Source organism: Mustela lutreola, chromosome 6, assembly GCF_030435805.1.
Source record: "Mustela lutreola isolate mMusLut2 chromosome 6, mMusLut2.pri, whole genome shotgun sequence".
In the NCBI taxonomy this organism is placed as follows: domain Eukaryota; kingdom Metazoa; phylum Chordata; class Mammalia; order Carnivora; family Mustelidae; genus Mustela; species Mustela lutreola.
This window is the reverse complement of record NC_081295.1, coordinates 45,982,363-46,004,556: the sequence shown is the minus strand read 5'-3', so window position 1 is coordinate 46,004,556 and position 22,194 is coordinate 45,982,363. Positions and strand designations below refer to the sequence as shown.

At 37.3% G+C, this 22,194-nt stretch overlaps 1 protein-coding gene across 8 annotated transcripts in view; it reads right to left on the bottom strand.

The window, feature by feature from the left end:
- SNAP91 (synaptosome associated protein 91) overlaps window positions 1-22,194 on the bottom strand; it is a 147,015-nt gene that overhangs the window by 91,989 nt on the left and 32,832 nt on the right. For all 8 annotated transcript variants that reach the window (XM_059177179.1, XM_059177174.1, XM_059177181.1 and 5 more), the window contains exons 3-7: window positions 5,847-5,989; window positions 5,148-5,223; window positions 4,287-4,389; window positions 2,502-2,595; window positions 1,480-1,591 (exon numbers count right to left, since the gene is read on the bottom strand). In XM_059177179.1, the coding sequence (XP_059033162.1) occupies window positions 1,480-1,591; window positions 2,502-2,595; window positions 4,287-4,389; window positions 5,148-5,223; window positions 5,847-5,989 (528 nt within the window). The remainder of the gene's footprint in view (window positions 1-1,479; window positions 1,592-2,501; window positions 2,596-4,286; window positions 4,390-5,147; window positions 5,224-5,846; window positions 5,990-22,194) is intronic.

Sequence of the window (22,194 nt, the reverse complement as noted above, 5' to 3'; positions counted from 1 at the left end):
GAGTGTGCTTGAGATTCTCTTTCTCCTCCCTCTGCTCCTCCCCGATGTGTGCTCTCCCTCTCTCAAATAAATAAATGAATAAAATCTTAAAAAAAAAAAATGATGGTGAGGGGGGCCTGGATGGCTCAGTGGGTTAAGCCTCTGCCTTCGGCTCAGGTCATGACCTCAGGATACTGGGACCGAGTCCCTGCATTAGGCTCTCTGCTCAGCAGGGAGCCTGCTTTCCCCCTCTCTCTCTGCCTACTTGTGATCTCTATCTCTGGTTCAAATAAATAAATAAAATTTTTAAAAAAATGGTGAGACAAATGGAACTATACCAAAATATGAGCAATGACTAACTGCTGTACTCAAGACCAGGGACTTGGAATAAAATAAAATTGGAAGGTTGGTAACAAGAAGGGCTGGAGAAAAGGTAGTGGGTGGACCTCTCAGAATGGATAAAGAGCAGGAGACAATTTTCATTCCACACAAAGGTAGACTAAAGCGCATATGCCACAAAAGGTTTCTCAGTGATCCAGGGATAAAAGGACTGATGAACATATGGCCTATTACGTCAGAAATGGAAGTCATGAATAGGTCCAGGAACATAGTATGATATATTTGCATCCTTGCTAAGTTCCCAGTGGGTCAATGCCCGAGATCAACCCTGAGCTTCTGTCATGGCGTCATTACCGAAGGACTATAGAGTCATCCACCAAGTAACAAGTTAAAGATTAATTCTTTTTACCAGAGAAAAGAGCAGTGATCCCTCTATTCCAGAATAGTTAGTTTATCTTGGGTAAAGATTTATCACCTCTGCCCATACGGCATTGCCAGTACCACCATCTGGGAAATTACTCTCCGTCACGGTATCGCACATGATATTATTTTGCTGCACAAGAAGTGAGACAAGAGACGTACCCCACAGGATTTGTCAGTCTTAGCATGAGTCCCTTTCCTCCAGAAATAGCGGACCTTACATAATGATGGAACAGTCTACAGAAGACACTATTTTAAACCCACTCTAAGAAGATACCTTTAGAGTCAGAGATTCTAGTATATGCTCTGAACCATTGGTCAGTCTATGGGCCACTGTTCACCACAGCTAGAGTACATGGGTCCAGAAACCTAGGAGCTGGAGTGGCTCTTCTATTATACTTAATGAGGTGGCAGTGGCTTCTTATTCCCTATCTGTCACCAGGGGTAGCATCAGAGGTAGCTGTGAGCACAGTGGAGCAGGACTTACTAGGACTTATTCTAAGAGGCAAAGCCTAGAAACTTCGGTCATTCTAGTATTTTACTGAGCACTGAAATCCCTTCCTGTTTAAAACATCTAGAGTGCTTTCTGTTTCTTGCACTTAATCTTGACTGATGTAAGAATAGAGAAATGTGACCTGAACAAATAATATATTTAGATTTATCTATTAAAGCTATGGTATCCAAATCTTCGCATTCTGATATAGTCTTTATTCAAAGATACCATTCAGCAGTTCTACGTACCAAGTAAGTTAATAACGCCATCATTGTAGCAAGCAAAAAGTTTGATAAGATCTTTGAAAAGAAGCATAAATGCAGCATTTATGACACCATTTGTTAGCTCATTGGGATGCACCTAGAAATAGATAAAAATGTAACATGTTAATTACATGTTATCAAATGACAATTTTTCTCAGGGTACATGAAAATGTCTCAAGGGATTACTAAGAAATTATTCCATGTTCTATAAATCTTCTTACATTGTCAAAATATTTTATTTTCATGAATCAGATATGATTATCTGAACTTTCCATTTTGAGATAACCACAAATCCACAGGCAGCGGTAAAAAATACAGAGATGCTATGCACGATTTACCCAGTTTCTCCTAAAGATAACATCTTACAAAAGTGCTATATAGCAGCACCACCAGCATATTGAGATTGCTATAATCTACTAGTCTTATTTAGATTTCCCCAGTTTCGCTTACACTTCTTTTGAACAGGGGCTTCTCTATCTATCGTACCACACATGCAAGCTAGGGCATTTACCACCATACTCAAGAAAAGGGTATGGTTTTAAGAGACATGTCGTGTTGGTATTGCCAGGAGGAAGGGCCATGACCAGACAAAAACAATTCTCTTTGATGGATGGTGTCATTTAAGCAGTCTATATAAAAAGGCTTCTAAAAGCAGGCTAAGATATTTAACTAGTTAGTTATCGTGGCTAAAGATCCATCTTGCAGCTACTTCACCCTGTTAAACACCACAGGAGCCCATCACCCTGCTCCGAACACAAGGTTCCAGGAATGCAACGTTTGTAGTTTTCCACGACTTAAGTAAACACCCAGGAAACAGCGCAGACAATCTGGATAACCACAGTCATCTCTACCATGCTAGGAGCCTACACGAAGTGTTCATCTGGTTCATCAAAATGAAGGACATCTCAATCTGCTTCCTGAGTAGATTTCCAGGTGTACCTGGAGCCCACCTTCAAACAGAAGACAGGACTAACTGTGTAGGGCACGTTATCTAGGGAGGTACATACATCAAACTCAAGCAGTGCATCAATCTGTCCCTGTAGTATCGGCATACTCTTCAGTAGCTTTTCAGGAGCCATTGTCCTCATTACACCATCGGCCCTACAATTGTTTAAGAAAAAGAAAAAGATGCAACTTCCTTGTTTGTAGAAAATTCGAGACCGCGTGCATTCTTCCAAGCTGCTCTCCCTCCATTTCCTTGTTAATCTTGTGGGAGGATTTTGAGATATTAAGAGGCTGTAGTTGACTCCCTCCTCTACACTACTTCTTCTTCCCCATTCTTATTCCTCAAGCACATGGGCAGTGCTTTCTTCCTCTCTGCACTGCCCTCAGGAAGAAAGCAGTGGTTTGGATAAAAGAGATCAGTTGAATTACCGGATGGATTTTCCCAAATCTGTAACAGAGGTGTAAGTTTTGTGAATGCCAGTTAGTTTTTTAAGAAAGAGAGAACACATGTCTTAGAAGTCTTCAAAACCTGTAGGACTTGGAGTGCAGAGTGTATACTATTAACTCTCAAGGGAAGAAACATGCAAGCTGATAGGCACAGGTTGGCCAAAAGAAGATAGTTTAACCAGCTGCGGAGGACACAACTGGAGATTCATGGGAGAGGGTGCATCAGGCAGGGCACTGAACCTGTGTCTGCCCACAGGCCCCTTATGGAGCCTCTGCCACCAGTGACGGTCCAGCTGGGTAGTTATTAGAGTAGTTGAGGAAATACCCAGCTCATGTCAAGAGGCTAAAAATGTCAACTTTCAGGGCATCTCCCACTTCAAGTGTAGGGAAAGCATCCCAAAGTATCCTTGTGTGCCTCTTTATGGGATGCAGAAGTTTCTAAGGCTATAGACCTACTGAAGAAAGGCTACAATGCAGCTGGGTACATCAGCTATGGCTGCCAGGGGCCATGTAAGAAGTCAGAGGAAGACATGGAAACTAGAATCATCTCTAAGGAGAAGGGGATGACATAAAAACCTTAAATTTGTAAAATGTTCACCCACCAGAAACTAATTTATTTTGAACACACAAGTTTATATTGTTCAGCACCATAATTAAAACATAATTGAAAGCTAAGGCTGGGTCACTGTTGGAAAAATAGAGTGTTGCCTTTTTGTGTGAATTCTTGAGACTAAAATATTAAACATTCTACAATACCTTGCCATTATTTCAAGTCAGGAACAGATACAAGATTTCCACAAGTTTATGGCTGAACACTTCTGATTAAATTCAACAACTATTTAGAGGGAAATAAATGGTAATTATGAATTAAAATATAAGTGTTTCAACAAGGTTTTGTCAATCCATGGTTAATATTAATAATCTGTTCAGTTATGGGGTGTGTGTGTGTGTGTGTGTGTGTGATACTAGGACATTATTACCTCTCAAGAACAGATTTAACCATATACACGGTTCAGTTTCACTTCAATCAAAACACACTGAAATAACCATTGTAAACTAGAGCCACTGTTCTTTGAACTCTGAATGAACTTTAAATTCTCTCCATTTAAAATTATTTAAAGGAATATATGAGCTTAAGAATTTTTATTTGAACTTAACAAATAAAATGTTATACCATGTCACTTCTGAGCAGTGAATCAGATTTTCTGCATGCAAATATAAATAAAATAACGTATACTACAACGTCAAGGCTAACTTCTGTAATACTATTGAGTCTCTTTTTTCAGGTGATTATAAACTGGGCCTTCATGACCAAAATTATCTGGCATCTAAGCTTTAGCTAAGTCAAGTATGCCTCAAAGACTTACTTTCAAATAAATATGAGAAAGAAAAAAACATACCCTTTCTTCACTCTGGCAAAATCAAATGCCATCTGTCTGTAAGAGAAAGCCTTTTCATTCAAATATCTACTATAACGCCTTATGAAGGTAGACATATCATAACCTGGGGGAAGGGGCAGAAGAAGTAAAACTAATTAATACAATACCTTCCATTGTGTTTCAATTAGTACCAATTAAAAAAAAAAAAAACTCTCCCAATGTAAATAATGCTAGAATGAAGTCAATAAAGGCAGCAGAAAATCCTCACTTAAAATCTTACTGCAAGCAAAAATACTTCAGGCATGAGACATTCCAAGACATTTCAATTTCGTTATGTTACCATCCAAATAGAGAATGTCTTTTCTGAATTTTCCTTGCATTTTTGTTCACCATTTCAACTAAAATGCTGTTTCAGGCTTAATATATGTAGCTTTCTGAGAACTATCCATTTGCTTGGTATGCTCACCTTATACATAATAGGTGACCAGTAACTACGATGAATGAGCCTATGACCGTAGTTTAAATTTACTAATTTACAAAGAATGTTTAAGACTGGAATCTCTTTTTTTTAAATTAGGAAAGTATCTTTTATTTCATTGCCTTTTGTACTTTCATAAACAAACAACTGTGGGTCTAGAATACTGACTGTTAAGGTAAATGCTGAAAAGGACAAAAAGTAAAATATGTGATTTATAAGCTGAGTTTTCTAACAATTAAATATTTTGAAGCTCTACAAAGTAACTAATTACTTTAATATTTTTTCTTAAATACCCAACAGAACTACCAGCTATACTAATTATATATTATGAACCTCATTTCAAAAAACAAAACAAAACCCTGTATCAAAAGCATTATCCAAAAATTTAGAGAACATATTCTCACCATGGGATCCACTTTTGTCCAAAAAATTGCTGAGATTGAACAGTGTATTTCTAGAGGCCAAGTACTGAATAAATCTCTGAAAAACAAAAACCAAAAATTAAAACCAATATTCCCACATCATATCTTTAAACAATTTCTGATGCTAAAGGATATTGCAGATTCTCACTGATTTTTTTTTTTTACTTAGTTATTATAAAGTTTCCTAGTCTGCTTTCTCTGAGGAGGAAAAAAGACTGAAAAGTACTCACTAAATTAGAATTAAATTTTATGATCATTCATTTTTTATATAACCAAAACACTGCAGTTTAATATGATTCAGTAGGTATTCCATATAAAATGGGTAATTTTTATTTTATTAATATTTTCCAAAATTAAGTATTTTTGTGAAAGCAATTTTCACTTAAAGGTACAAAAGACTGTTCCTAATGGGAAAAATACTTTTATTGTTTCTTTCTTCTAACAATTTTGCCCATTAATGTATTTATATGGTATATACCTTTTAGGTACGAGTAATATTTAATATTTCAATGTCTCCAAGAGAATGTTTAACTTCACATTTTTTAAAAAAATAGCTAAACAGAAGATTAAAATTGTACTCTCGATGATTTTGAACATATATTCCTGATTAATGAAAAGTAGAAGAGCCTTCCATAAATGCCTCCCTTCCAAAACAAGAAAAGTTAAGTTTACTTCATTTACCTCATTTCCATGCACCATGAGATGATGTGTAGTGACTAAAGCTTTAAATACAACCACCCAGCTACTGTTTGTTGCCCTCTCGAAGAGTGTGTCGGCCATCTGAGGAATATTAACATTGGTCTCATTGGTAGCCTGGATCAAATCTACAAAAGCAGAAGAAATCCAACAATAATATTAATCATTACATACAGAACGCCATTTCAAATATTAAACATTTAAGCTTATTTACTAAAACAGAAGTCCCAAAATTGCTTTGACAATAGCTAACAACCAAATTAAAAAAATTAGGACATAATATTTTTGCACATGCACACACAAATACATGATTTAGCCAATGCATTTGTGGTTTTTTTTTATTTTTTCCATTGAATTCTCTTCTGAATTTTATCTGTTTTCTGGTACGGATGTCATTCTTTAAAATTACAAACTCCAGGAAAGCTAAGTCTCTTGTTAATTCTTCTTTTCTAGTACAATGTCTCAAACACACGCAAGCTTACTTGATACACCAAGTGAAGGCAATAACATAAATGTATTTCTTTGAAACATTAAGCAGCTAAATGCATACTTCACTTAGATTTTAAGTTTGATGAGCACTAATAAATATATTTGCCACCGAAGTGGCAGAATGAGAGCAAATAGTAAAAAAAAAAAAAAAAAGAAGAAAAAAAGAAAAAAATTCCATTACACTTACCTAAGCTTCAAAAAAATACCATGCATGCATTGAATTACTATTATGTGACCTGAGTTGATAAGAGTAAACCTTTAAAATGCATTCACTGTCCACATTGACATATTATCTGTGTGATTCTAGCTGCACCTCAGGGAAAAAAATTTTTTTTATATAGTAGCCAGGGTGGGCTGCCCAGCATTCAGAGAAAGTGGTGAGTGCTGTGAAAAAGTTATCTGAAGCAAAAAAAAAAAAAAAAAAAAAAAAAAAAAAATTATCTGAGGCAATCAAAGATCAACATATTAAGAAAAAGAAGCTAAGCCACACTGGGGCAGACTTCAGAGTGGCTCAGTTGACCCTTGAACCACATGGGTGTGAACTGCAAGGGTCCACTTTCACACAGGTTTTTCTTTCTTTTATAGTCCAGTACTATAAATGTATTTTCTCTTCCTTATGATTTTCTTTTTTAAAATTTTTTATTTATTTTAATTTATTTGATAGAGATTACAAGTAGGCAGAGTGGCAGGCAGAGAGAGGGGGAAGCAGGTTCCCTGCTGAGCAGAGAGCCTGATGCAGGACTCCATCCCAGGATGCTGGGATCATGACCTGAGCTGAAGGCAGAGGCTTTAACCCACTGAGCCATCCAGGTGCCCTTCCTTATGATTTTCTTAATAGCTTTCTTTTCTCACTTTATTGTAAGGAATACAGTATTTTACACACGTAACATAAAAGAAGTATGTTAATTGACTATGTTATCAGTAAGGCTTTTGGTCAGCAGTAGGATTTTGGAGGAGTCAAAAGTTATGCTCAGATTATTGGCTATGCAGGTGGTCGACGCCCCTAACTCCCCGACATTGTTCAAGGGTCAGCTGGTGCTTCCTACAGCACAGTCTGGCCTCCTCAAGATGATACTACAAGACTTCCTTCACAGGCCACACCCATCTTGCAGAGAACTCATGATACTCAGCTACAAGAAAATCCCATGCAACAAATGCAGAGACACAGACCCATCCTTTTCCTTATTCAAAATCCACACTCAGTAATCATGCAACTATGCATCTGCTTTATGCATTTCTGTATTTTACAAAAAAAAAAAAAGTTTTTAAAAAGTTGATGATCCATGTCTGAAATAAATTCTAAACTAGAGGGTATCAGTAACTGTTCCAAATTATAAATGGACCAGACCAGGCTTAGTTTTTACTTTATTTTAAATTCTAGTCATCATCCCTATTCACTTTAACACCTTCCCTCAATGTTTTTCCTTTATTAGAATTCTACTCATCCTTCAGGAAATCTTTCTTGGTCCCCTTAAATGAAGCCCCATGTGGCCTCCTGCTGCTTTAAAACTTGAAGCATTTCGCCCCTGGTGATTATTCAGGTTAGATGTGTATGGGTCATTAAGTTTCTACCATACCAAAGCTGCCTGATGATGGAAACGGTCACGTGAATGTCTGTTTTCTGTGCAAAGCTTTGCAGAGCACTGTGGACAATAAACAATTGTTGAACAAATGGACACCCCCCCATACCATAACCCAAAATATAAGCAAACAGTTCTTCTTTTTTTTTTTTTTTAATTGACATATAAGGTATTATTTGCCCCAGGGGTACAGGTCTGTGAATCAATCACAATTCACAGCAGTCACCATAGCATACACCCTCTCCAGTGTCCATCATCCAGCCACCCTATCCCTCTCCTCCCGACCTCCCAGCAACCCTCAGTTTGTTTCCTGAGATTAAGAGTCTCTTACGGTTTGTCTCCCTCCCCAGTCCCATCTTGTTTCATTTTTTCCCTCCATTCCCCTAATAAGCCCCCCTGCCCTGCCTCTCAAAGTCCTCATAGCAAAGAGATCTATGATAACTGTCTTTCTCTGACTGACATTATGCTAAACGGTTCTTTAAAAAAGAAAAATCACTAAGCTGTGACACTGTTTTCTAAGACTCTATCATGGAACTATTTTACACTTGAAACTCAGTGTCAGTCACAAACTCTTCTATTCATTTAGTTATTGAACTGGGCTCTGGGGATACAGAAACATATTGCTGGTCAGAAGAGACAAATGCCTGTTCAGAGAATAGAGAAAATCATATATGAAACGAGCAAAGAGAGGCAGCAAGAGAAAGCAAAGAGAGCCCAGGTCTAGGGGCTAGCTTAGCCCTGACTAGTTGTACAACTCTGGCAAATTAAATGCCTCTTTAACTTAGGGCCTCATCTTTAAAATGGGAAGTAATCATTGCTACCTTTCAGGACTATTATAAGGGTTTTAAAGCGTCTGAACATAGCAGGCACCCAAAATAATTGTTTGTAAATACTGCTATACACACAATGCATTATGAGAACAGAGTGGGGTACTAGGAAAAACTCCATGGGGAGGATCCTAAAGTCGGTTCTTCCATGGGAGAGGAGTGAATAGGACATATTTACCAAGTGTGCAAAGTAGGGAGGCCTAAGAGGTGGTGAGTCCTTGGAGAACTGTGGTAGTGTGGGGGCTAGGTATATTGTGGGCTGGTGTTAGGAGGAACTTAACTAAAGAGCTAGGGGATGACCACTGAGGGATCTCACACATGACTGAACAGTTTGGACTTCACTCTATGGACCAACAGGAGTCCTTGAAGTATTTTAGCAGATTGTATGAGACTTCACTTCTACAGTCAACCACATCATTCAGTGATTACTAAATTCTATCTTCAAGGTAAGCAGAGGCATAGGATAAGGAACAATTACTTTTGTCTGGAAAGATATACTAGAAGACAGGAAAAGAGGAAGGTAGAAAGCCCAGTTGAGAGTCAGATGAGGTTAACCTGGCTAACGAATAGGCAGTGGGAACAGGAGATAATGAATGGAGCAGAAAGATACTCAGATCAGGAGGCTCAACTGATGGGATTTCCAGGTGAGCAAATGGATATTAAAGGGGAAGGGAAAAGGAATTGTGAAAAATTTCAGATATCTGATTTGGGGTCCAGTAAATGTTTTTTTTGTTTTTGTTTTTGTTTTTGTTTTTTACTGAAAAGGGAGGAAAGTTGGTTTCAAAGAAGACAAACTATTTTGAACACAAACATTTGAAGTAGCTGCTGGAGATCTGTGTTGAGATGTCTGATAAGGGACTGGAAGCATATTCTAAAGTTCAGGACAAACATTTAGCCTCAATACAAATTTGGGAGTCATCAACAACAAAATAGGAGCTGATATGAAAGCAAAAGAGGTAACCCTGAAATCCTACAAAAAAAAAAAAAAAACAATGGAAATTATGTTATACATAAGTGAAGAAGTAAGAATCAGAGCTAAGAAAGACCAAATTTTAGAGATGAATTGAAGAAGAGTGAGTGAAATAACAGTCAGATGGTAAGCAGAAGCCCAGGAAAGTGAGAGTGAGAGCCAAATAAGAAAAGAGCTTCAAAAATTCAAGAAGCAATTAGGGGTCACCAATGTCAAAAACTATAGAGTCCTCACAAGCTGAACATGAAGAACAGAACATGTGTAACTATGGGACAACTGCCATGGGAAGGAAATAAAGCTCAAATATAGAATACATATTTATAACATAAATAAGGGAGGAAGGTTTTTTTGTGGTTTAAAGATGGGAGATGTGGTTTACAGTTGTGGTTTAAAGATGGGTTTAAGCATGTTTAACACTAAGTAGGAAAAGGCAAAAAGAGGTGAAGGTAAAAACGAGAATAGAGATGACGTATGGGAAAGTCTAGAGGCAGAATGAACTCTAGAATTCAGGGCTCATAAGTCAGAGTTAGCCTCAAAGAGAAGGGTCACACACTAGGAGAGTAAGGACGGGTGTTAGAGAGGAAATGGAAGAAAGATCAGCTAAGAAGCAAGTCCTCGATAAAGAAGAAATTGTAACTTTTATTAAATCTTGACTTTAAAATATTCATTTTTAAAAAACCCTATGTCAGGGGTTGGCAAACTACTGCTTGTTCGGCAATCTGGCTTGCTTAATAAAGTTTTATTTATGGAACACAGCCATGCCCATTTGTTTACATACTGTCTAAGGCTTTGTTTACATACTGTTTTCATGCTACAGTGACACAGTTGAATAGTTACAACACTGAATTCAAACTAAATTCAGCGGTCCGCTAAGTCTGAGATTTACTCTCTGATCCTTTAGAGAAAATGTTCGCTGACCCTCCTCCATCACTAAATGGGAAGTTTGCATCACACCCCTCTGATGCACAACAGAGATTAATGGTTGTCTCAAGTAAAAGCAATTGCGTGTTTGAACTGGGAGCCGAACTAATTACTTGTGTAGACTACTATTGTACTTGAAAGAACGAACGACAGACTTCATAGTGATTCTGACTTGGTATTCAGCAGTTACTTCCTCAACAATAAAGTGAGTCTGTCACTTCAAAGAAAACAAATGACAGTACTGGTGGCCAATGATAAAATTCAATCGTTCAAGTAAAAATCAGAATTTTAGAAAAATTTTAATTTAGAAAAATCCTTACTGTGTCTGCCACAGTAAGCTTCACAATTTTCCCATTCTCTGATTGTTGGTGACATTAGTATCACTTATATTATATAATGAAATAGGAAAACATTTTGGAAGATGTATCTCAGTGAACCAATATTTTTCAAAAGACTAGTATGAAATGTTACAAAATAATACATTTGAGGCACCTGGGTCTGCCTTCAGCTCAGGTCATGATCCCAGGTTCCGGGGATATAGCCCCGCATCTGCTCCTTGCTCCTTGCCTGCTTCTCTTTCTCCCTTTGCCTGCCAATCCCCATGCTTGTGCTATCAAATAAATAAATAAAATCTTAAAAAAAATACATTCAGTTAACTCAAAGTAAAGAAGACCAATGCCAGTAGACTTTAATGTAACAGAGTACAAAAAAAAAATCCACTGATGTAGTTTCAGAATCAATATTGTGATTTAAATTCAAGAAAACACCACTTGAAGAGTTAGAGTATCAAAGGATATCCACAATTTTCTGAAAAAGCTATTAAAAGTGCTTTCTGCTTTCCAACTGTGTATCTGTGTGAAGACAGATTTTCCTCATACACTTTAACTAAAACAATACATTCCAAAAGACTGAATATAGAAACAGATAGGAGCATCTATCTTCTATTGAGTAAGACATAAAAAAGATGTATCAAGATATCAAACAATAGCACTCTTCTCACCATATTTTAGCTTTGGAAAATAATTATTTTCCCTACAAGTACTCTGTGTTAAATATATCAATAGGTTTATTATTGTTATTTTGAAATATTTTAAAATCTTCTCAGTTTTGATTTCTAATACATTAAATATCTAAAGATACAGGTCACATAATTGAAAGCTCTTTGAATTCCTAAATAATTTTAAACTACAAAAGTATCCTGAGACCAAACAGTTTGAGAGTTGCTATTCTTGATATATATCTAAAGAGAGAATTGCGAGGTTGTAGAGTATCCACATATTTAACTTTACAAAGTGTTTTTACATAGTGGTTGCAACATTTATATTCTTGCCAGTAATTTATATAAGTATCTGTCCATTGCTTTACTTGCTCACCAAATAAAGGGTTTCCATTTAAAGAATCTCAAAAACTTAAAGCATATATATAAACACACAGAAAAAAATGTTGCTGAAAATTGTAAATCTAAATGTTAAATATCTGTCATATTTTAATTCTTTAGAATTCAAAGCATTGGTTGACAGATCTGGTATCTACTTAGGATTTATGTATTTATTTGTCAGAGAGACAGAGAGAAAGATAAAGAGTGCGAATAAGCAGGGGGAACTGGAGGTAGAAGGACAAAAAGGTTCCCCATTGAGTAGGGAACCCAATGGGGGCCTTGATCCCAGGAACCTCGGATCATGACCTGAGCCAAAGGCAAATGCTTAACTGACTGAGCCACCCAGGCATACCAGATCTGGTACCTTTTTAAAGATAGGTTTTAAAATAGCTTTATTGAAATACAATGGACATTAAAAGACTGTACATATTTAAAGGATATTATTTGATAAGTTTTGACAAATATGCCTCCATAAAACTATCATCAAAATCAAGATAATGAACATATTCATCACCCCCAAAACTTTCCTGGAGACCTTTTATAATTCCTCCTTCCTACCCCTTGCCATTCTTTGCTGCTGTTTTCTTAGCAACCACCAATTTGCCATCAGTCAATGTACCTTAGTTTGTATCTTCTAATACAGTAAAAATTCTCTAATAAAGAGAATCATATATGGAGGGGAAGGGAAGCAAGGGAGAGATCTGGCTTTCACTTAGGATAATTATTTTGAGATTCCTCTGGTTGCTGCACATTTCAGTAGTTCCAATAGTTCATTCATTTTTATTACTGAGGTGCATTCTGTTAAATGGATACAGCAAAATTGTTCATTCATTCACCTATTGATGGACATCTGGAGTGATTCCAGTTTTTATTATTACAAGTAAAGTTGCTATGAACACTTGTGTATGACGATGTGGATGGACATATGCTTTCAATTCCTTGGGTAACTGCCTAAGAATAGACTGTTCAGATCATTTTGAAGTAAATATTTAAGAAACTGCCTAACTGTTTCCAAGATGGTTGTATCATGTTATATTCCCAGCAGCAGCGTACTGGCCCTCCAGTTTATTTTTTGCCATTCTAACAGGTGTTACATGGTGTCTCATGGTCTCATTTCTTTGCATTTCTGTAATAGCTATTAACGTTGAACACATTTTTCATGTGCTTTTTTGTTACTTTATTTGCCACAGGTATAAATTCTTGCCCATTTTTATCAGATTGTTTATTTTCTAATTGTCAAACTATTTTGGATCAAGTCCATTATCAGAAATATTTGCAAATATTTTCTCCAAATCTATGGCTTCCAATTTTATGACTTAAACAGTGTCTTTCAAAGAACAGAAATTCTCAATTACGATGAAGTCCTGTCTACTAAGTTTTTCTTTAAGCATTCATGCTTTTGTGTTATACCTAAGAAATCTGTTTGAGTCAAAGTCACAAAGATTTTCTCCTGTGTTTCTTCTACAAGTTTTACAGTTTTAGGATTATATATTTAGATCTATAATACATTGTTAATTTTTTTAAATAAATGAGGTATGGATACAGGGTCTTTTTTTTTTCTTCATCTATCAAATTGTTCCAGCACTATTTGTTGAAAAACCTATTCTCTCCTACTTTTTATTTTCTCACTTTGTACCTTTGTCAAAAATCAACTGACCACATTTCTTGGGGTCTATTTCAGGCCTTATTCTGTTCTATTGATCTATTTGTCTGCTTTTATCTCAATATCACAGTATCTTTATTAATGTAAATTTTAATAATTCTTGAAATCAGGTAGTGTTAGCCCTCTCTTTTTCAACGTAGTTTTTGTTCTTTTAAATCCTTTGTGTTTCTGTTTTACAAAGAATTTATCCATTTTAACAAAAAATGTCTGCTGGGATTTTGACAGAGATTATGTTGACTATATAGATCAATTTGGGGTGATCTGGCATTTTAGCAATACTGAGTCTTCCCATGTATATACATAGTCTGTCTCTCGTGTATTTAGATCTGCTTTAATTTGTCCCAACAGTGTTGCGCAGTGCTCAGTATTCAGGTCTCACTTGTATTTTATCAGATTCCTTCCTAAGTATTTCATATATTTTGATGATAAATATACAGTAAATGATAAAAAAAAGATGGTAAATGGTATTGTTTCTTTTTCATTTGCACTCCTAATTGTTTATTGCCAGTATTAAGAAATAAAACTTACATTTGTATATTGACTATGTCGCACAACATTGCTTGATTTTGTAGATTCTATCATAAATTCTGCATAGATGACATGATTTATGATAAAGCCAGTTTTTACTTCTTTCCAATCTTGATACTTTTTCCTTATTTTTAAAATTAATTAATTAATTAATTAACTCTTGGTATTGGTATTGGCCAGAATCTCCAATGCAATCTGAAGAGCAGTGAAAAACAACACCCCTTTCTTTATTCCTGATCTTAACAGGAAAGCATTCAGTTTATTCAGTTTCTCACTAGTAAATGTGATGTTTGCAGTAGGTGTTTCCACACATATCCTATGTCCCATTAAGGAAGTATCCTTCTATCCCTAATTTGTTGAGAGTGTTTTAATCATAAATGGATGTTGGATTTTGTCAAATATTTTTCTCTATCTATCGAGATGATCATACAGTTTTTCCTTTTCAGTCTATTACGGTAAATTACATTGATTTTTTGGTAAATATTTACTGATTTATTTGAGAGGGAGAAAGTGGGGGAGGAGCAGAGGGAGAAGCACAAGCAGACTCCCTGCTTAGCACAGCGCCGGACACAGGGTTTGATCCCACAGCCCTGAGATCATGACCGGAGCTGAAATTAAGAGTTGGATGCTTAACCAACTGAGCCACACAAGGAGCCCCTAAATTGATTACTTTTCAAATGTTAAAGTAACCTTGCATTCTTGGGATAAACTCTTTTGGTCTTTATATTTTATCTATCAGTCAGAAGAATATGTGACTCTTCCTCTCAAGGTCATGCATTTGAGCCCCACGTTGGGTGTAGAGATTACTTAAATAAATAAAACATTTTTAAAAAATAATTTTTACATTTATTTTCATGGGAGGTATCAGTCTATAGTTTTTTTCCTTTAATATCTTTGGTTCTACAATTAGAGTAATGGTCTCACAAAATCAGTATTCTCTCATTTTCACTTTTCTGGGAGAGACTGTGTAAAATTGAGATTATTTCTTTTTTAAATGTTTGGTAGTCTTGAGGGCTGAAATTTTTCTTTGATAGAATGTTTTTAACCATGATGTAAATTCCTTTAAAAGGCGAAAGATTTATGCGATCTGAAGAGAAACCAGAGTAATTCCTTTAATAGATATATAGGGAGATTGAATGAATCTGGGTAGTGTGTCTTTTTTTTTTTTAATTTTTTTATAATTTATTTTCAGCGTAATAGTATTCATTGTTTTTGCACCACACCCAGTGCTCCATGCAATACGTGCCCTTTCCAGTAGCCACCACCTGGTTCCCCCAACCTTGGAAGTTTGTCTTTTTCAACACATTCACCCCTTTCATATAAGGTGTATATTGGCATCAAGTTGTCAGCAGTATTCCCCTATTGTTCTATTAACATCTATAGAATAAGTCTTGATGTCATCTCATAATTACCTGATATTGGTAATTTATGTCTTTTTTTTTCTCTCTCTTTCTTTATGATCAGTCTGGGTAAAGTCATTTCAATTGTATCAATCTTTCTAAAGACTCAGCTCCATCTCTGCAATTCAGAGGAAACTCCAGTTCAGGTGGGGTCCTCCCCTTCGTGCTGCAGCCTGGAACCTCTCTCTTGACAGTAAGCTGGACGATCCCAGAACTCACTTTGTTCTCCATCTCACAGGGATCACTGCATCCCACCGCCTGATGTCCAGTACACTGATAACAGTTATTCAATAGAGTCTGTGTAGCGTCTCAGTTATTTCAGTCAGAGGGGTAAATATAAGCCCTGTTATTCCATCTTGCCACAATGTCTAAGTCTGTCTTTTTGGTAGTTTTAAGTAACTGAAAATATATTAGAAAATCTCTGGGAGGCAAGAAAGTATCAACAAAATTAGAGAATAAAAGAAACAAATGCAAGTGGAAAAAACTTTAACTTTTGAGAGTTGCAAATAATTGCTCACTAAAATAAGACAATGGCAACAAACCTGAATAGCTCTCAAATTCTTGAACACCTATGTCTTTTTCCACTACTACATGAGACTCTCAACCACTTCCACCATGTGGAAAGATAGCACATGACAGGGCCCTTGTTACCTCTTACCTGGACTGCTCTGTAACCTATTCTCTGGATCACCTCCAGCCCAACTAGATACACTTGTGGAAAAATAACTGCCTAAGTATACAGTTCTGATCTTGGCAGTCACATGCTCAAAAACCCCCTGGGGCCTCCTTCTGTCCACTGCATTAAATACAATTACCTCAGCCCTGAGTAAAAGACCTTTTATCAGGAGCAGCTACTTTCCTACTCTTTGCTGTGAGTTGTACACCAACAATACGGTATCAATACCTTTTCATGCTGCTCTTACTGCCTAGAACGACTCTGCCTTTACTCTTTTGTGATCTCAGTTTTTTTTTTTTAAGATTTTTTATTTTATTTTATTTATTTGACAGAGAGAGATCACAAGTAGGCAGAGAGGCAGGCAGAGAGAGAGAGAGAGAGGAGGAAGCAGGCTCCCTGCCAAGCAGAGAGCCCGACGCGGGACTCGATCCCAGGACCCTGAGATCATGACCTGAGCTGAAGGCAGCGGCTTAACCCACTGAGCCACCCAGGTGCCCTGATCTCAGCTCTTAAAGCAATCTCAAATACTATAACCTCCAAGAAGTCTCTTCTAACACTGGTCTCAGATGGAGAAGATGCTTTAAGTTTTTTCTTCCATGCAGAGTAGGGCAAAGGATGCTGGAATTGGGTCCACAGACCTGGTTTACAACCTAGCTCTGCTACTTATGGACAAGTTCATTTGACCACTCTGTGGCTCTGTATTTTCACCCTGAAATGGGGGTAATATTAACTACCTTATAGGACAGACATTGTCACTTGTTCTAATCTTTCATATCTTCATGACAGCCCTTATTACATAAAATTATAATTGTTAATTTACATATGTCTTTGCTCTACCGGAATTCAAGATCCAGTTAGTAGGAATGAGGTCAGTATCTGTATCTTTTGATCCCTGGTACCTAACACAGACAGTAGCATATAAAAGGTGAGACTTAATAGGTGTCTTAATAGGTGAGACAACTATGACTGTCTCAATATAAAGTACTTTCATACTAAAGCTGATAGTTTGTATTAAAAGTCTATTTCTTTCTATAATTCTTACTGGATACAACTGAATCACCAAATTAGACAGAAAGACTTACTTTCTATGTCATTGACTTATATATACTTTTATCAGCAGCTTAAATTTAGAAAGGGAACTTATATTCCATGTTTAAATCTCTCCCTAAGTTTAATTACAAGATTCTGTCACAACCCACTAGAACAGCAATTTTCCTTAGACTGAATGCCAGAAAGGGGAACAAAGACTGATCATTCCTTCATCTACAATCATCTTCTAAACTTATCCTTCCCAAAAAGAGACTGAGGAGCTAGAGACAACATCCAGCGATACACTAATACACAGATTTTAGACATTAATGTCTCAGAGTGTTTGCCACGTGAAATTATATGTAAATTTATTAACGGTTCTTTTAAATTTTTATCTTTTTTTTCCTTCCTTCTCTACTCTTTCCCTCCCCTCCTACTAGTTAACAACATTGGAGAGCGCAAACATTTGAAAACAGAAGGTAATCTTTCTAATGTGGGCAATATAAAAAGCTAATGATGCTGATGGTCTAAGGTTGTTTGAGCTCAGTATGAATGGCAGACATCAGTGGCTGCCTCACCAATACCTATTTCCTTCTCTCTTCTTCCTTACCAGCAAATGCCACCCATCCCCCCCCCTTCCTTACCAGCAAATGACACCCATCAGAAAAGCCAAAAAATGCCAGATATGTGCCATCCCTATTTCCCTTGTAGCTAGACATGGACACAGGAAGAGCAGTCCTTTGGAAAAAGCAGTATCGTATAATTAACAGAGTGGACATGTGCCTCCCCTTCTTCAGTGGACACAGCTGTGACTGCATAGGACGTCCTGGTCATCTTGAGACAGGAAGATGGACTTGAGCAAGCTGGAGCCAGCAGTGAAGACACATGAAAAGCCCCTAGGTCTTCGGTGCTGCTGCTGAGCTGCAAATCGAACCCTGGGACTGCCCCACCTCCAGACTTCTTATTAAGGAAGACAGTAAATTGGCTCATTAGTTCCAGACTTGGGGCGTTCCAACACTTAACAGTCAGAAGAATCCTAAGGGATACAAAACTGCAACAAAACACCGCAAAAAGGAGCCAGGCTCAAAACTTCTACAGTGTCTTCCAGCTTCAGTATCACTGGAGTATCACATTGTTTTTGCCCTTCTACAGAGTTAAACCACCCCCAGCAGTGTCTTCCCTTGAGATAAGGGGTCCTTTGTGTAGAAGCTCTGTTTCGAGTGAATTGGTTATAGGAACTAGGATACAGAGCATAGATGAAAGGAGCATGTTTTGGGAAAGAGAAAGTGAATATCCTTATCCTATGCAGAGAGAAGAACTAATAATATGAAATAATTTTATAAAATACAAATTTTGCATATAGAACTTCTGAAGTGACATGGGGAAGGCTGGAAAATAATCAGAACAAAAATACGAAGGAGGTAGCTGGAAACCCCAAAGGTTGGGGAGAGGTGCTGGGAGAACTGTAGCCAGTCTGGTAGGCAGGGCTGGGCATGTGGAATGAAATGACCTCATGAGGGTTGAGGTGGGAGTGATCCCTAGAGGGGAGGTGCTGAGAGCTGCATAAATGACAGCAAAGTTGGGACAACAGTGTGAGAGTTGATGACCCTCAATTGTTAAGTGTAGACAACAAGGCTGACTGGGGCAGGAAATAAGAGAACAAAAACCAGTGAGGGGGCAGCTTGGAAATGTGCCCTATATGATGAACAGTATTTGCAGAACTTAATAACAGTATCCTTCTTCAAATAAGTTCTCCTTTAAATAAAAGGTACAAAATGTGAGTTTTTAAATGTTTTTCACTTAATTTAGTCAATATAGCTACATAAAACTTTATTTGTATCTTTATATTATTACAATGTGAACTTTAATGTAACCTAGTTTCTACACTAGGTAAATTATTTCTAAACTATTTTTTTGTATCTCAAAGAAAACTATGTATACTTTGCAACTCTCTTGCGGTCCTTTATAGAAACATGTACAACAAAAATCTTCTTACGCTATTTGTTCTCCTATAGGATGTTGGCAGATTCCCAAGAAGGAGATGCAGTATACCGCATAGTTAAGTCATTCAGTTAAGGTTCTGGAGCCAGACCAGACCCATCCAGTTCAATTACCATCTGTTATTTAATAACTGTGACCTTGAGCAAAGTTGCTTCTCTTAACTTCCATTTCTGCATTACTATGATGGAGCTAATAATGGTACCTATCTGACAGCTATTTTATTAAAGTGGGTAGGGCACACAAAATATCTAGCACAGAGCCTGAGACACAAGAAACAGATATCAAAGCTCCATAAATATGTATTTTCATATATATAAACACATATATTAATATATATAAGAAAACATAATGGATATAAATCCATTATTCTATAAACAGTACCTAAATTTACATAGAGATATACATACTCTACTATACACATAGCATAATGCTCACTAAAAGGGATGGATACACATATACACAACTATAATTAGATTCACCGTTTGGCTACTTATATCAGAAAGGGATTGGAATACTTTGTTAATTCACTGAACTCATTAACAAACACTCACTGAATGCTTATCATGTGCCCAGCAGAGAGAAGTACTGTGATGGAAAATAAAATAAGGGGATAGACAACAATAGTGGGTACTGTTTCAGAGTGACAAGAAAAGGCTTCCTGAAGGAAATAACATTTAAAGAGACATAAACACAGCAAGGAGGGAAAGAGAAGCAGTGTAGGGGAAGCATGTGCTTGTATATATGTTGTTTCTCTTTCTACCCACTTTCCCCTACTCTGTCCTTCTCTGCTTTGACTTCACTCCCAAACACGGGGAATGTCATGCCTTATGTAATGTTTGACCTACAACCAAAGGTAGGTCTGTTGTCTGTGTCCTCAGAATTATGTCAATCATTTAGGCATCATGGCAAACTATACCCCAAACTATACCCCAAAGTATTCTAAACATGGGTCAGAGGAGCAGGCATCAGAAACTTTTTGAAGTGCATATTATAAATTATTATGATTCTTCTGACCCATTGGAGTAGAGCAGATGCTGATCATGCCCTTCCTCAGTGTAACATCATGAGTCACAAAGCATCAAGGAGCCAGCTTAAGTGCCCAACTACCTGCCTGTGTAAATCTGAGAATCTGAGCCCAGGGCCATGTACCACATATTGTGCGAGACTGGGGTCTGGAAAATAGGTAAGCAATCTATGTGCCAAATGTTGCATCCTCAGTTAACTCTGGTTAAAACTCTGGTGGTAGAAAATCATTAGGATGTGGTGCCTGGGTGGTTCAGTCCATTAAGCATTTGCTTAATGCTTAAGTCCTGGGATCGAGTCCTGGGTCCTGGGATCAAGTCCTGCATCAGGCTCCCTGTTTAGTGTGGATTCTGCTTCTCCCTCCCCACTGCCCCAACCCCTCATGTTCTATCTAAAATAAATAAGTAAGTAAGTAAGTAAATAAAATCAATCTTTAAAAAACAAATCATTAGGACACAAACTGGAAGTTTGTGTTGTCTTTTAGGATCCATCCACAGCCTGCTCTGATATTAACAATGTAACCTTTAAGCAAGTCACTAGATTTCTTTAGCCTAGAGTCTTCATCCATGAGGGAGAAATAATCACCTATGACCACTAGCCATAATACCACATTGCCTTTTTTTTTTTTTAAGATTTTATTTATTTACTTATTTGAAAGAGATAGACAGTGAGAGAGGGCATGAGAGGGGAGAAGGTCAGAGGGAGAAGCAGACTCCCCATGAAGCAGGAAGCCTGATGCAGGACTCCATCCCAGGACTCTAGGATCATGACCCGAGCTGAAGGCAGTCGCTCAACCAACTGAGCCACCCAGCCACCCAACGATGTTGCTTTTATATCTTATTCTCTTCTGAATGTTTTGTTATAAATTACCATGTAGTTCTCAAAAGAACTCTATGCTTTAAGGACCAGATGACAATTTATATGAATAGAACTTTAAAAGGACATGTAAAGAGTAGGTAGCACTATAAAGGTAGAAGATGACATTTGTAGCAGGCCACTGAAACAGAAGATCTTGGTGTTCTGGGCAATCCACAAAGAATCTCAAGCCAGTTCTCTAAGCTGGCAGTAATTGCTGGAAGGATGGCCTTTAATGACTTCGTTGCCAGGGAGATTTTAGAAGATACGTTTTGTGTGGGTTTCTCCTTTCCTTCTACTGCCACATGATGACGATCAATGACCTGTGTCTAGTCTTCAGGGGCGTCAGGTAAATTCACTCATGTCCCATTTACTTCATGACCTTAAGTTTTGTTTTTGTTTTTTTACAGAGCCTAGGTCTAAAAATAAGCACAAGGGGTTTACAGTTAAATCATCGCAAAAAACAGTATTCGAGGGGTCTCTCGAGTAGAGTTTGCTGTGTTGGTAAATTTACCATATCCCAGTACTATCAACTCTGCATGTCTTTTTGAATATCTAACCTAAGTTCTTCATGCTCTGAACACGGCCCATCATTTCGTATTCAGTCTTCAGAAAGGACGAGCCACTTCATCCTCAGTTAAGTCTTAATATGCAACGCCTCCTTTTTGAGTGTTCTCTGGCCATTAAGAAAAGCAGCATTTCATAGTGGGGACCCAAACAGCAGAAAGGCGGCATTGGTTTTTTGTTCCAATCAAGCTCCCTACCAACATATGTTCAGCTTATGTTTCCTAAAAATAAACAGTATCCCAAAATGGCAACTCCTGCTGCAGACACTCAAGACTTTTCCCCTTTGCTGTAGCTACCGCCTGAACTCTAGAATGTCTCCCAAATGCATATATCCATCTTTCACTCCATGGCTAGTGCAGGGCCGGATTTTATCTACCTTCCATTCCTGCTCCTCCCTTAGGCAGGATTCTTTGGCAACACTTCCCA